At 36.6% G+C, this 14,798-nt stretch overlaps 1 protein-coding gene across 1 annotated transcript; it reads right to left on the reverse strand.

Moving 5' to 3' along the window:
- Positions 1–404: 404 nt before the first annotated feature.
- Positions 405–12,974, reverse strand: LOC11425902 (pre-mRNA-processing-splicing factor 8A). Its single transcript, XM_003597866.4, has 25 exons — positions 12,484–12,974; positions 11,463–11,679; positions 10,940–11,330; positions 10,193–10,679; positions 9,262–10,052; positions 9,056–9,141; positions 8,445–8,627; positions 7,972–8,286; positions 7,582–7,886; positions 7,046–7,500; positions 6,829–6,955; positions 6,150–6,391; positions 5,950–6,073; positions 5,677–5,866; positions 5,467–5,574; positions 5,096–5,349; positions 3,643–4,259; positions 3,450–3,556; positions 3,056–3,310; positions 2,499–2,972; positions 2,048–2,209; positions 1,704–1,901; positions 1,346–1,624; positions 997–1,239; positions 405–815 (listed from the first exon to the last, which is right to left on the reverse strand). Exons 1-25 carry the CDS (start codon positions 12,747–12,749, stop codon positions 621–623), a joined length of 7,071 nt encoding a protein of 2,356 aa, XP_003597914.2. The 5' UTR covers positions 12,750–12,974; the 3' UTR covers positions 405–620.
- Between the last annotated feature and the right edge of the window lie 1,824 nt (positions 12,975–14,798).

Here is a 14,798-nt window from a genome sequence, read left to right on the forward strand (position 1 = left end):
ACAATTTGTTGACCGTAAGATATATCAAAATGCTGCAAAAATCAGAAAAGATACAAATTTAGAAACAGTAGTTCAATTCATCAAAAAATGCTGTTTTCGGAAAAGAAGCGACGGAGAAAAACAAAGTGACATGGTTCATATGACAATCGAGGGAGAATGACTGCTTTTTTTCAAGTAATTCATAAATTAGGATTACTTTCATGAAGTGCTTAACCATCAGATTGATCTGATTATCAAGTTGAAAGTTTTCCACTTTCAATCAATATTTCCGTCGAAATAATTGATCTTTTTATAATACTTAACAGCTAGGATTACTGTTTAAATGACTTTTGTTTCAGCTTGGGACCAAACCAAACTTCAACCGTGTCAAGCCGAATTTAACATTACCTTGAACAAAATGACTAGGCAAACATTGGGGCAATTACTCAAATCGCGGAAACAACATCAATTTAGTATATCCTGACTGACTGTAATTATTATTTACAAAACTTTGATACTTTTGCTACAAAATCATCAGAGCGTACATTACAATAGACAATACAACATCTTATGATAAGTTTCAAAAATTAAAGGATCTGCCACTTGTTTTGTATCTCAAGATAAACTGAACAATTTATATCTTAAGAGAATGTATCCTCTCGATCTCCCTCGGTAATTGTCTCCCCTTCCTCCATATTGCTGAACTCTAAGAAATGAGTTGGTCTATGATCTTCGTGGTAATACTCCCTAGGGGTCCCAAGCTTCACTCCATACTTCATCCCCGATGCATGCCTCACTCCCATGAAGTTGTAATTCCATGGACCATTATCAGGAATCTAGGAAATTGTGACAAAACCATCAAAACAATCAGAAACAAATAAAATAATATATAAATGACTAAAAACAAATGCGTAATTAGATTGGTTTATATTTAATCCCTTCATTGTAGTTAAATTACCATCACTCAGTCATAGGTAAAAAAATAATTGGAAAATTCAAGGAAACAGTGAAGTTTACCATGTAGAAACCAAGGAAGCGATCACTGAGGAGCATCTGAACCTTCTCATAATGAGTGGGAAGGTAACCATGCGGGTTGCTTCCAGTATCCTTGTTAATACGTCCCCATTCATAACCAGATGGCGTCAGTTTATATGCAGTTAAAGAACATGAACCCGGAGTAAAACTGCAAGTCAAGATAATACACTTCTCCCCATCCCATTGTTTATTGTTCTCTAGGACCTTGGCATGTGAAGTGAGATCCTGCAATGATAATTTCTCCGGTAAGATAATGTTATCACGAATCATAAATATATTTCCCTTACAAACAACAAAAAAAAATGAATGATTTAAACTAAAGGAAGCAAACCTGAGGCGCCAGCTGTGGAAGTTCATTTGGTTGAGTATGCATCCATCCCAAAGGTTCCAAATCATTCAAGAAATCATGCTCTGGGAGAGCTGATGGGAGATGTACTTGTTGATGAGTCCCCCATTGTGGTGGCATCACAATGCACCGGATTTCCTTAACCTGAGGATTGTCAGGAGGACTTATACCATACAAGTACCCAGAAATCTGTGTTCGAAGATCAGCTATGCATATAAACTTTTTCAAAATGTTCTTTGGCATGATATAGGTATAGCCCGTTTCCTGCACAAAATTCAATGTTAAAATATGATAGGAGTTGAGTATAATAAGATTTAAAGAAACGAAGAAAAATAATGCCAACCTTTATATCCTCGGAGTTCACATATATGTGGTTTACTCGAAGGTATAAATTTGTGGCTGATATTGCTCTGACACGCCAATCAGTCTTCGAAGCAAAAGCACCTTGCTCGTAGGGACTAGTGGTGGTCACAATAAGTTCTTCACCGTGAACATTTGTGGTCCTTGTTGTTACAGCTGTCACCTGGTTTGCTTCATGTGACTGTAAAGTAGTGAAAACAGAACAGCTAGAGTAAATATTCTAGATTGAGATGGCAGGATAAATCAATTTCAGGTAACAAAATCGATAGAGGTCATAAGAGGAAAGTAGAGTTGTATAATATTTCCAAGCAGCAAAAAGAATATAACCTGTTTTTCAATCTCTGCAATCTGTTGCCGCTGTTGTGAAGGTGGAGTAATCTCAGCCCCGAGTATAATATCACGAATCTCAGACTGAGTCAAAGCAGAAGTATTCACGTTGTTTTTCTTTGCATAATCAGAAAGTATGAGATCTCTTAATGCAACCTCCACCTGCCAAGGCATTATGTTAAGGCTATGAATAACGAGAGGAAATAAAAAGCTGCAAAATAAGACCTCAACAAACTACTACAAACACAGACACGACACGGACACCGACAATAATTTATGAAAATGACATAACTCAGTGTAATCATATATGTCGGTGTCGTGTCGGACACGCATCTGTGCTTCATATTAAAAGCCAATGTCAATGGCCCTTTAACAACCAATTCTTAAGAATCTACGGATTGAACTTGCCACTAACAGATTTAAAAAATAAGAAATCGCAGATTAAATTTACCTTCATCCACTGGTCATCACTTAGAGAAGGCCAGATGTGATGAGGTTCAGTGACGATAGTTTTGTCAGGCTTCAGTAACATCTTCGCCTTTTCATTATTCACATGAAGTGCACGCAGAATCAGAATCAGCCTGGAGAATGCAGTGTATGAGGAAATGCTCTTCAGCCAGTCATCATAAATGTTGAATAAAACCATTTGTGGTTCTGTGGCCTTCAAAATGAGATCCCCAAATTTCTCAATTTTCAAACAAGCTTGGAAAGGAAGCTGCAGCTCACTTCCTTTGATAACAATATTGGGGAAATCCAGCAAGTGAACCTCCAATGGGTCCAACATTCCTTTACGAGTAACAATAATCTGCTTGGGCTGCTCTTCTACAGGCAAAGACCTTACTAGAGCTGCAACTTCTTCTGCTGTTTTCCACTTAGCCAGTTGGCCAAGACGCTTTTGACCAGCCCATACACTCGTATGAATAACCTGCAAGGTATGATGTAAGACATGAATACCTAGACAACTAACCATAGAAACAGCTCAGTATAAACGGGAACCCTAAAACAAACCTTAAGAAACAACTGTCCAGTCCTTGGATTGAAAATAAAAATGGCACCATTGATGGGTTTTGTTGTAAGATTTCCTTCAAAAGTCTTATGAATTGTAACCCGATACACATTAGTGTCATCAACAAACCATATGATTTGGTTGCTGAATATCTCTCCATAGTTTTGGGAAGACAAATATGGTTCAGTGGGCTCAGAAGAGTACAACTGCAAACCTTTCCTGATGCGTTCCCTCAAAACATACAATGCAGGATTTGACTGTATTACACAAAACATTAGTGCAACAATTGTGTTAGATAGTAAAAAAATTACATAGTACAGGCACAAGAGCTTATCAAAACAAAAAAAATACGAAAGTTCACTCAAATGTAACTTCTTATGTAAGATTCTTATTTACCTTCATAATCTTATTCATGGCCTGCTGAAGTAGTGGCTTTGATCCAGGGAACCAATTCCCAAATGCAGAATGCAGGTTATATGCCAAATCAAGGCCAATCATAACCCCTGCATGGAGAAGAAGAAAAACAATGATAAAGCAACACTAGATATAAAAATCATGTAAGAAATATAGCGAAATGACAGATACAAACCAGTAGGAGATGGGTATATAGACATATTATCTGTTGTGTAATCCATAAATTTGGCCCGGGTATAACGCTCAATGTCGTGAGAATCATAATCACCCCATCTTAGCTGAACATCAATCCAGTACTTATTGCTTGCTTTCTGATCAAAAACATCCTTAGATTCAGCTACAAGACTAGGCTTTGACATTGGCCATCTGTGGGCAGCAAAGAGAAGGATGTCGGCACAAGAACTGTTCATTTTGTAACTTTTCCTAGGATGGATTGTTTCCTTCTGGACAGTCTCAATCTCCAAAGCGTCCAACTCTTGATCCAAAACCTGACAAAGATCCATGACAACACTCTCATGGATCTTCTGCCACAAGTGAGCTCTGAATATCTGGATAAGAGATATCTTCAAAGTTGGAATTTTCCCATGCATGAAAATACCAGTCAGATCAAGTTGCACTTGGAAACCAACATAAACATTGGCTCGGTTAATGGTTGGTGACCACCACAGTGTAAATCTACGGTTGGGTATCTGGTTGAGACCAGATCTCTGTGCATTGGTGAGCTTCTTATACTTCATAGATTCCTCAAAACCTGATGCCTTTTCCCAGAAGAGACCCTCCCAAGTTGGAAAACTGTGAAAAATAAAAATAAGAGGAGGATTACTCTTCTTCCAAAGTGGAGATAAATTAACAAGTAAATATTGGACATGCTGCAAGTATATTTACAATGCCTAGACCTTGTGCCAAATAGGATGTTAGGGAAAAGTCTGGTCCGTGACTTAAGACAGACGGACCATTTTAGGGCTGTGTTCTGTGTTTGAATTGTGTCCAAGACATGTCAACTAGCATCCTCACATGATAAAAATATTTTGACTACTACATGGCTACAAAGTTAACACACAACATCGACTCATATTGGGGAGCTATTCAAGATTTGAAAGAGATAACAAGTCGTAGTATGCTCTGTCTTCAAATTCTAACCAATTTTAATTTGTAAAATAGTAAAGCAGGTGTGCTTTTCTCAGACTAGATACATTTCCCAAAGCTTGTATTTTAGTTGTTCACTATATATCAACCAGTGTCCAGTAGTAAAACTTGATATTTAACTTATGTATGGCAATTACTAGTTATGAATTGGGAACGGAATCTTCACTCTTACATTTTAAATTATGTAAGTTGTTACCCTGCAAGTGTCCTATAGTTGTGTCGCAATTACTAATTATGAATTGGGAATCTCATTCTCACATTTTAAATTCTGTAAGGTGTACCATGCAAGTGACCAATATTTTTTAGAACTTGGTGTTGCTATCATTCTATGTGTATTTTGTGTCTCGTTACCGTGTCTGTCAGATTTACAAGATAAAATGCATACAGCTAAAAATAAGTGGTGTATAACAACTTGATAGACTCGTCAAGATTCATTTACTAACCCAACCAGAAGACTAATTCAACGGAAAAATATCACTTACTATGTTCCTTTGAATAATGTGTGTTCAAGAATTCCTTCAACTCCCCCAAGGGCTTGAATAACATCAGTTCGGTAATTATTCAAGTTCCACAACTTCCCATCGTGCCTCTGGTGTGTCCACCAGAAGGGATTTTGTTTTAGAACTTGATATTGCTTGAAGTCTGTACGCACCCTCCATCCTTTATCATAAGCCAAAGTGTGTCTATCCTTCTGAAACAAAGTGTTGATACGTGGTATTCCTCTGTCCCATGAGTCCTGCCAAGACAATCAAGAGTAAGTAAATAAATAGATTCCCTACTATTGCTAAAAACAGACTTATTGTAACTACACAGTTCAAACACATCAAAACCACAAAAATTTCAGAGCACTCACTTCCAAATCCTCAAGGGTCAAGCGTCTATTTTGTGCTTGTGCTTCCTGCCTTTTCAATGCATATTCAGCCCAGACACGCTGTGAATCAACAAACTCACTCTCCCAAGGCTGCATCATCCAAGAAAATATAAAATAAAAAAACTATTAATATAAATCTATCAAATGTAAGTACGAATACCAAGTTATGTAACTGAGAAAGAAATGGTTAACCTGTATATAGCGATAAAGATTGGGAATCAACTGGTCCTCCTCGTGACTCATACCACTTCTAAAGTGGGTTACACCAACATCTGTCTGCTGACTGTACCGTAGATCACTTTGTGGAATCAAAATGTGACCCATAGACAACATTCCAAGTCCTCCAATTTCCTTTGGGGTGTAGAAAATGACAGGTGGAAACCTGGTAAAAGAGACAGAAACACAGATTTGAACATTTGAACTCAAAGCTCCAAATGAACTACTAAATAATTGTATGATTGTTACCTGCTAGGCATCTTTGAGTTGAGTCCAATCTTGATACGAGTCTGAATTTTATTTTCACATTTAACAAGCAAATCCAACAGCTCTTGAGTGTGTACAGTTGCCTCTCGGAAATAAGTCATGAGTCCTGAAAAGAACCAAAGTCAGGGAAAAAATTGACAAAAACCTCTGCAAAAAAACTCCTAGAACTCAAATTCCATTACCTATTAAAGCTGTATTCCACTTATTGACAATTTTTGTGAATGTAGTAGAACCCGAAGACATAAGAATCTGTCTCACACGATTCTCAAACACCTTCATGTGTTCATCGTCAACTCTTAAGAAGGCAACAGCTGTTCTTTCTTTTGTCTGTTCATTCTGGAGATTCCAGACACCATCTCTTGTGTTACTGAATGCTTCTTGAGTCATTCTAATTTTTGGAAGTATCCTCACTTCAAATCCACACCTGTAGGATATTAAGAGGTGTTATCAAAGAGAGATCCATTCATTCATACACATAGGTTAAAGGATGAACCCAAAAAAACAAAGGACTGATAATCTGGAGTTGTTAATGATGGTAACAGTAGAGGATATTAACAAATAGAAATGCAGAGTTTTGTATGGGTAAAATAACAATATACTGATAGACAAATTGTTAATGATGATAACAGCCAAGGACATAAACAAATAGAAATGCAGAGTTTTGTATGGGTACAAGAACAATATACTGATAGAAATTGACAGCTAGAAAACTAAATTTTTGTGTATACCATGACAAGTTGAACTCCTAACACTAATTTAAAATTCTAAAAGACTTGAAAGACAAAGTTCACAAACGTATCCTTCTACATGTTAAAAAACCAAGGGGAAGGAAGAAAAAAGCTATAAACAATTGATACTTACATGCTAAAAAGCAAGTTTGGATTATCCTTGCTATAAACAGAAACAAAGCTGTTTTCCCATTCCAGAGTTGTGATGCTTCTAGGAAGACGATTCTTCATATCCCAAAAGACACTCCTCCCAAGATTCACTGAAATCACAAAAAGTGAATCAATAAACATAATGAAAAGCGAAGGTCAAAATAGTCGAAACCCACAGAAAGTAAAAGGAAAGCACATACCATCATGCTTCATGAGCCTCATTCTTGCATCTCTTGGCCAACACTTCTTATTATTGTACCCCACCATGTTCTCATTGTTAGGATCAGGATGCTCGGTGAGATATCGCTGAATGAGATCCCGGGCCTCCTCATGTGTGAAGCGAAATAAGATGTGAACTCGGTCTATGTATCGAGAATACAGCCGAATTGGATGCCTGGTCTCCACTTTGGTGTCCCAATAAGTAATAAACTCGTTAGGCATCTGCGGTGGACCAGCAATCTCACTTGCTCGAGTCAATCCAAGAAGCAAAAGATCCAATACTAAGCCGTAATATTGAACAACAAAAGATGCAAACTGCAGTCCACGTATAAGACCATATGAATTTGTGTGGCTCATGTCCTTATATGACAGCACAACATTGTTTTTTGCCGTGACATAATCAGCAATGTTGTGGTCTAGAACCAAACGGAGAAGCCTGTAATATAACAAATACATTTAGAATAGAAGATAGCACTAGTTTCAGTCAAAAATTCAAAAGTGGTTAACAAATGCACACCTATTTAACATTGTTAAATCAATCTTCTCGAAAAATTTCTCAAACTTGGTCTGCAGCATCACAACGCACTGACCATCGCTGGTGTCCCAGACACTTTGCAAATTATTGATACCTTGACACCATTTGTAAACCAGAAGAGGCGGTGGCTCAGAATCTGCAGGCTTGATCCAGTTGGGAAAGAGATGACGTTTGTCGCCTTCATACCACAGATATTGATCAAGATATGCATCTGTAATTTTCTCAAGAGGCTCTATCTCATAAACCGGAATCAAGTAGCTATATAAATCCATAAACTCTATTCCAACCTGCAAAACAAAAAATTATATGGGTCATGTGATAGGGATGAACATCCTTAAAAATATACATCTAATTTTCATTTTATTCGCATACCTCTTTGAAGGCGCGTTGGGTGAGGAGGTGCCGCTTGATTCGCGATAATGCCTCGTGTGGATTATCATAAGCTTGTTCAATCAGCCCTAACTCCTCTCTTTGCAGTTGATTTAATCTTACTGCAACGCTGTAGGATTCCTTCAACCTCTCAAGTGCAAGGATAAGCAACTTTGTATCATGCTTGTATGATAGAGGTGGAAATGGAATAGGGGAGAACTTCCTAGATTCCAACCAATGGACTGTAGTTGTGTAGATAGCAACAGCTTCTTCAGGAGTAACATATGGGCCATCTTTCAAATAATTGTGTTGGCGCTCCTGCAAGCGGGTAAATTATCAGTAGGGTGTAATTTCGGGAAAACAATAATTTCTATAAGAACAATGCTTTAAAAATTGTTTGGGTGGTAGTTTTTTTTCCGACCAAAAAAATTGTTGGGTCATAGTTGATATTGAATCCTATAGAACACTGAACACACCTGTTCTGCCTTCAGCCAAAGACGTGTCAATCTTCCAAGATTCTTGCGACAAACCGTCTTATCAACAGTTGCACCTCTTCTTATACGTTCACGATTATAATGAGCAACATTTGTCCACCAATCTGCTTTTGACTTCACATATCGAAGGATCATGTTCTCTATGGGAACAGGCAGACCAGGAACCTACATGTTGCCAAAGTAAGTAAATCAACAATACATCCATGAAGACATGAACAACTTCTGGCTACAATAACATAATCAAATTTTAGAAACATTTTGGAAACAAACATTTCATTCATAATTGATCATTGATATGTACCTAACCTATATGGAAACAAGCATTTCATTTCTAATTGAACCTTAACATGTACCCAACCTATATGGAAACAAGCATTTCATTTGTAACTGATCCTTAACATGTACCTAACCTATAACAGTAAACAAAAATTTAGACATCTAAGTGGTCTTTAAACCCAAACAACCATCCATGTGTTCATGCTCTTTAAACCCAAAAAACCATCCATGTGTTCATAGATTTACTAATTCACAAGGAATAAAATAAATAAGTGAATAATAAATAAATTGGTACATGCAAATTACAATCAAATTACCTTCCAAGGAATATTTGCCTTCCAGCATCGCCAAGCTTCACTCAAATGCTGCAATATAGTTCTTGCCTTATTCTGCTTTATACCCTCTGTCATTCAGGGGAGGAAAACACACCATAACTTGAGTAAAATGAGAGAGAGAGAGAGGGATGCAAAAGCACTCAGAATGAAAAGAATTAAAGTAAATAATGAAAGTGTGAAATGATTACCTGGCATAGCATCAAGCACATCATGCATAACAGCTGCCCGAAGCTCTAAGTCGAAATGACTCTCAACACGCTGCTTAGTAACGGTCTTGGCCACTCCTTTAGAATGACGTCCCTCAAACTGCCGTGCAAGTAAATTTCCAAGCCATCGTTCAAGAAGGGGCACAATACCACGAAGAAAGAATAACCAAACCCTCCACATTGGTGCCCAAAACCCACAGCCTGGTCCCTTCCCGACAGGACCAGTGTTGAAACGGTAGTAAATCAAGTGCTTCAAATCTTTACACATCCTAATTTGCCGCATAAGCCTATATTTGTAACGATACATACCGGTCAATTGACCAACATGAGAGAAAGTATATTGGAGGCCATCTGCCAGCTGGAAAGCATCAACGTTACCCAAACGGAACTGAACATTGGCATCCACCACAAGTTTTGTCAAACGAAGGATCTCACGGCAAAGATGAAAAGCATTACCAAATCGTGATTTCTTACGCTCTTTTGTAGTCAAGGTTTTGACAGGCTTTAAATTGAAATTATAATCAAGGTGAAGATAGTTCAAATTTTTCCTGTGAATTAACAGATTCAACATATTGTACCCCTGTCGACAGACTTGAAGACCTGCTTCAACCCAATCAAGTTCTGTGGTCTGGAAAAACTTTGTTGCTTGAAGTGATCTGAATAAGTGTTTCTTTTTTTGAGCCTTGGGAGGTCTGTGATGCAGCTCATTCAACACAAAACACTTGAGCAATTTTTGATAACTAACTCGGACTTTAACTGGATATGAAGGAGGACTGTTGGACAATTAGAAAGAAATGGTTAATTGTCAGTCTACTGGTATCACTATTAGAGACAAAAAAAAAAAAAAACAATGTAGGCATGATTGACAAATAAAAGACAATCTCTAAAGCGTATAGAGGGAGAATAAACTTACCAATGCTCCTTGTACCATTCCGACACAAGAGGAATGTCTTCTGCACGCCTCATGCGGCCAGATCTCATGTTAAAAGGACGAGGAGCAAAAAGCAAGGAAATTCCAGCAGCTGTGGTGTCGGTATAAAGTTGTGTATCTTTAAGAAAAGGCTCAACACCATCTGGAAGGACCCAGTCATCATCATCCTCCTCATCATAGATTTTCTTCTCCCGCCGCTCTTTGTTAGCACTGGTTATTGGGTGTATCAAGGGATCATAATAAAATGCAGGTAGATCGGGATCTTCAGTTTTTATGTACATAACCATGGGTGTATGGTAAATACAAAGCCTTACTTTACGAGGCCTGTTGTTATAAAGATGGGGAAAGGCGATTCTATATTCTGTCCGAAGTGGAGACCTTATAATGAGTTTGTTGATGTCATTAAACTCGTTCCAGTCTTCATCTCCTTTCTCCATATCACGGTAGAGAGGCTCAAATTTAGGCCCACCTAGAGAGCAAAGGTAATAGAAAAAAATCAATGCATGATTTTGATTTCCTATGTTATTGTAATATTTAGACTAATAAATGAAACATAACTTCATATACCTTTTAATGACAATATACATTGCTCTTTCAAAAAAAAATGACAATATACATTGCTATCTAGTTATATAATCACTGATATCTAGCATGATGTGAACATAATATGTAACACAGTAAATATTCAAGGCTTGAACATATTTATATAAAAGAAAGAAATCCCATTACCAGGTATGCACATGTTCAAAGCCTTTGCTGTAAAAAAGGACTCCATGTCAAACAAGTAGAAATAATTTCTGTCACTTAGATCAGACAGAAGCTGCCCAGCAAGCCGATGCAAAGTTGCCATTATAGGAAGAGAAAGATGCCATTTTCGGTAACTAGGACCATTTATAAGCTTTGTTTTCACAAGAGGCTTATGATCATAAAACCAAGTATACACGGCAGAATCTTCCTCTTCGTCAAGCTCCAGCTGAATCGGCTCTAGAGGATCAACATCTAAGAGATTATCAGCATAGTCAAGTGGAGGCTCCTCATCATCAAATGGAGGAAACCTCATCCTCTTAAAATGACGACGATCCCTTTTCTCCCTTCTCATCATTATCCACATTGTACCCCACTGCATAATAGTTTGTTTGGTTAAGGATCATCGTGATAAAAATTATGTATCATAATCATACACAACATATAGGAACACGTAACTTCTATGAGCTACCAGATGTTTCAAAAAGGCAAAAAGAGATCAACAAACCTGAGCAAGATAAATGGGCTCAACAACCCACGGTATTTCGTTGACAAAAGTGATCGCACCAGAAATATGGTACAAGACCCTCACATCTCGAACCTGCTCCCAAGGCATAGGCATATTTTCCAGGAGCTTATAAACAGCATGTGGTATAAACTTCAGTGCTCCAAGATACACACGCTTGTCGTGACGAAATTTCTTAGAGGACATATCGCCATGATCCCTGAATATAGAACAGCAAATAAACACGACTTGCAACAACAATATCAATTATTTTCACATTAAGATACAAATTCATCCATTACTAAGAGAAAGGTCACGAATACAGTGATAGTGATAGTAACACAACACGGAATATCAACATCTTTCATTTCTTAACCAAAAAATAACAATCTCATGCATAGCAACATAACTTATAAACAAATAAAAATCTTGTCCCTGGTGTGTCCCCCTGCACCTGTGTTTATCCTAACCGTGAGCATACTACAATTTTTACTAGCATAAAACCCAGAAAAATAACTCTCTTTTACAAAGGTAATAAAAATCAAGTGCATCGCTCTCAAGATAACAATTATCCTTTTCAACTTTAGCAACATAAGATCTTTCTGAACCAGCTAACTCAAACTTATCTACCAGCATAAACACTTGAGACTGTTTCGGAGAACTTACGAAAATAGCTTCTGACATGCTCATAAGCTCACCAAAATTGCTTTTAGAATAGTTTGTAACTTATACAACAACAATTTAACTTAATTTTATCTTTAATTGTAGAAATAGCTTATACATAAGTGCTTACCATGACAGGCTCTTACGCTGTGAGTTGCAAATTTAACCCTAAAAAGTGCAATATACCACCACAACACAATCAAACAATTTTACTCTTACCACCAACTTCTAAAACTACACAATTAGGTTCAAAAATTGTTACAATCAAACAATACCACTCTCAGAAATTATAAATCTACACAATCAGGTTTTCACACTAAACGAATCAGCAAATAATCAGAAACTGAAGAAAATCACTTGCCTGATGATTTTCCTGACATGTTCAGGAGGCATATCCTCTTTCTGAGTTTCAACAAATCCAAACTTCCTCTTATCGCTATACCGCTTCGAGTTAAGCTGCTGCCATTTCCTCGCCTTCTCTTCAAGTCTTGCTTCCGCATCGGCTTCAGTCTCAACCGCCGGAGGAGGAGGCGGTGGAAGCACCGTGTATGACGGTTGTGAAGCTTGAGGCGGTGGAATCGACGGAACTGTAGTTCCAGGTGGCGCAATCTGGCCGTTGTTCCACATCTTGAAACACTCTTATCGAAGCTTCAAGGTTTGAAAAATCGATTAACTGATTCGGTGTTAGTGATTATGATTTTGAAACGGTTTCAGAGCATGTTGTTCGTTTTCGCAATTAAGCAAAGAGATTTTGAAGGTCTCACTCGGTAATAGCAAGTTCTAGGGTTTATGAGTGAGTGAGAGAAGAGAAAGAGAGAAAAAAAAAAGACGAAAATTGAGAAACAGCTTTTGGAGAATCACTTATTTAGATATATATATCGATCGATGGAAATGACGGTAACTAGCACTTGCCGCCTTTCAAAATTGGGCTGTTGTGGTTAAGCCCAATTCTCTCAAAATCATCCATCATTCTACTATTATTTCGTTAACCTCTCAAAAAAAAAAATCATCTAAGTTTTAGATTGTATAATCTGAATATTTTGCGGATGTGTTTGAATTATAAAATTCAAAACATTTTTATATATAAGCAACAATCAATAATTATCATATTTTAGCATTCATGATTTTCACTTTTAAAAACAATAAAAACTTGTTAGATAAAATCAAAAAAATATAATCATAAAAAATTTAAGAATCAAGTAAAACTAATGCAATTTTTTTTTAGATTTTTATGAGAAAATGAAAAAAATTAAAATAAGTAATGGGTCTAAAATATAAAATTTTGGATATAAAGGGGTGGAGTCGTGTATGAAGTCCTTTCTAAGAAAGTGTTGATCCTTTATTATTACTTTTTTATTTTTTGGAAAACTTTCGGAGTAATATGATCAAGTAGTCCGTAAACCGAATTTTTTACTGGAACACGACGGAAATAGCTAACAATGACCTAAAACATAAGGATGGGGATATGATGATTAGTTTGGTTCTTAAACCGACTATGCGCAGTCTTTATGTACGTAAAATGTTTTTAGATCTTTAATGATATACATTTCAACCAATTACAAGACTATCATATTTAACCTTTTTCTCCATCTTCAATCTTATTATCATCAACAACATTATATTTTTTCTCAATATTTTTAACAATCATTATCCGCCACACAATTGAGTTCATTATAACTGATCATCTTCTGGATGTGTCCAGGCTCTCAGGGCTTTGCATCGTCTTGACGACGTCGTGCTCAAGTGGTGGAACCAGAAAAAAGAGCTTGGGTGGACCACTAAATTACAAAAAAAAAAAATAGTACAAATGTTAATTAGAACAATTTACAAACAATATAAGAGAGATTTGAAACCCCACAAATTATAAGGTATGTAAACCTCTGATAACAAACAAAACATAAACATGACAAAAATCACGTATGTGATATGTGGAATCGCAGAAATCTAAAATTGTTTAAAATCTCAAAAAATTGACCTATGATTTTTTATTTTTAATTTTTTTTGGGTTGGCCACTATACCACTTTACTAAAATTTTGATATGCCGAAAACAAAAAATGTCGCAAAATTGTTTAAAATCTCGAAAAATAGACCTATAATTGTTAATTTTTTAATTTTCCCATACGTTCTTACTAAGTGTTAGGACTGTGTTATTAAATAGTGGTAGTAATTATTGTCTTTTGAAAAGAAAAACAATTAAAATATTTTCTTACGTGGTAAAATCTTATTTTAATTGAGTTTTATAAGATAGTTGTGTATGATGTGATGTGGAATGTTAATTGTATTTTATTTTATTATGTTTATGTGTTTTTGTGATGCTGAGAAGGACATGTTAGATTTTGATTAATTAAGAAAAATGAAAAGAGATGAAAATGTGAGTCTTATTGAAAAGATTGTTTTTGATCATGTTCATGGTGATGTGAGATATATAATTATTTGTTGTGTGGTGCTTTGTGGCGGGTAAATATCATATTGCATTGTTGTGCCTAAGTGGCGGGTTACTATTATATTTTGTGTGGTGCCTTAGTGGAGGGTTACAATTATATTCTGTGTGGTGCCTTAGTGGCGGGCTAATATCATATTGCATTTATTTTCATGATCATGCAAGGCATATGCATCTGTGTGGTGCCTGTGTGGCGGGTTATATCCGGATCATATAGTTATACGAGCATGCATCT

The sequence above is a fragment of the Medicago truncatula genome, chromosome 2, assembly GCF_003473485.1.
Source record: "Medicago truncatula cultivar Jemalong A17 chromosome 2, MtrunA17r5.0-ANR, whole genome shotgun sequence".
In the NCBI taxonomy this organism is placed as follows: domain Eukaryota; kingdom Viridiplantae; phylum Streptophyta; class Magnoliopsida; order Fabales; family Fabaceae; genus Medicago; species Medicago truncatula.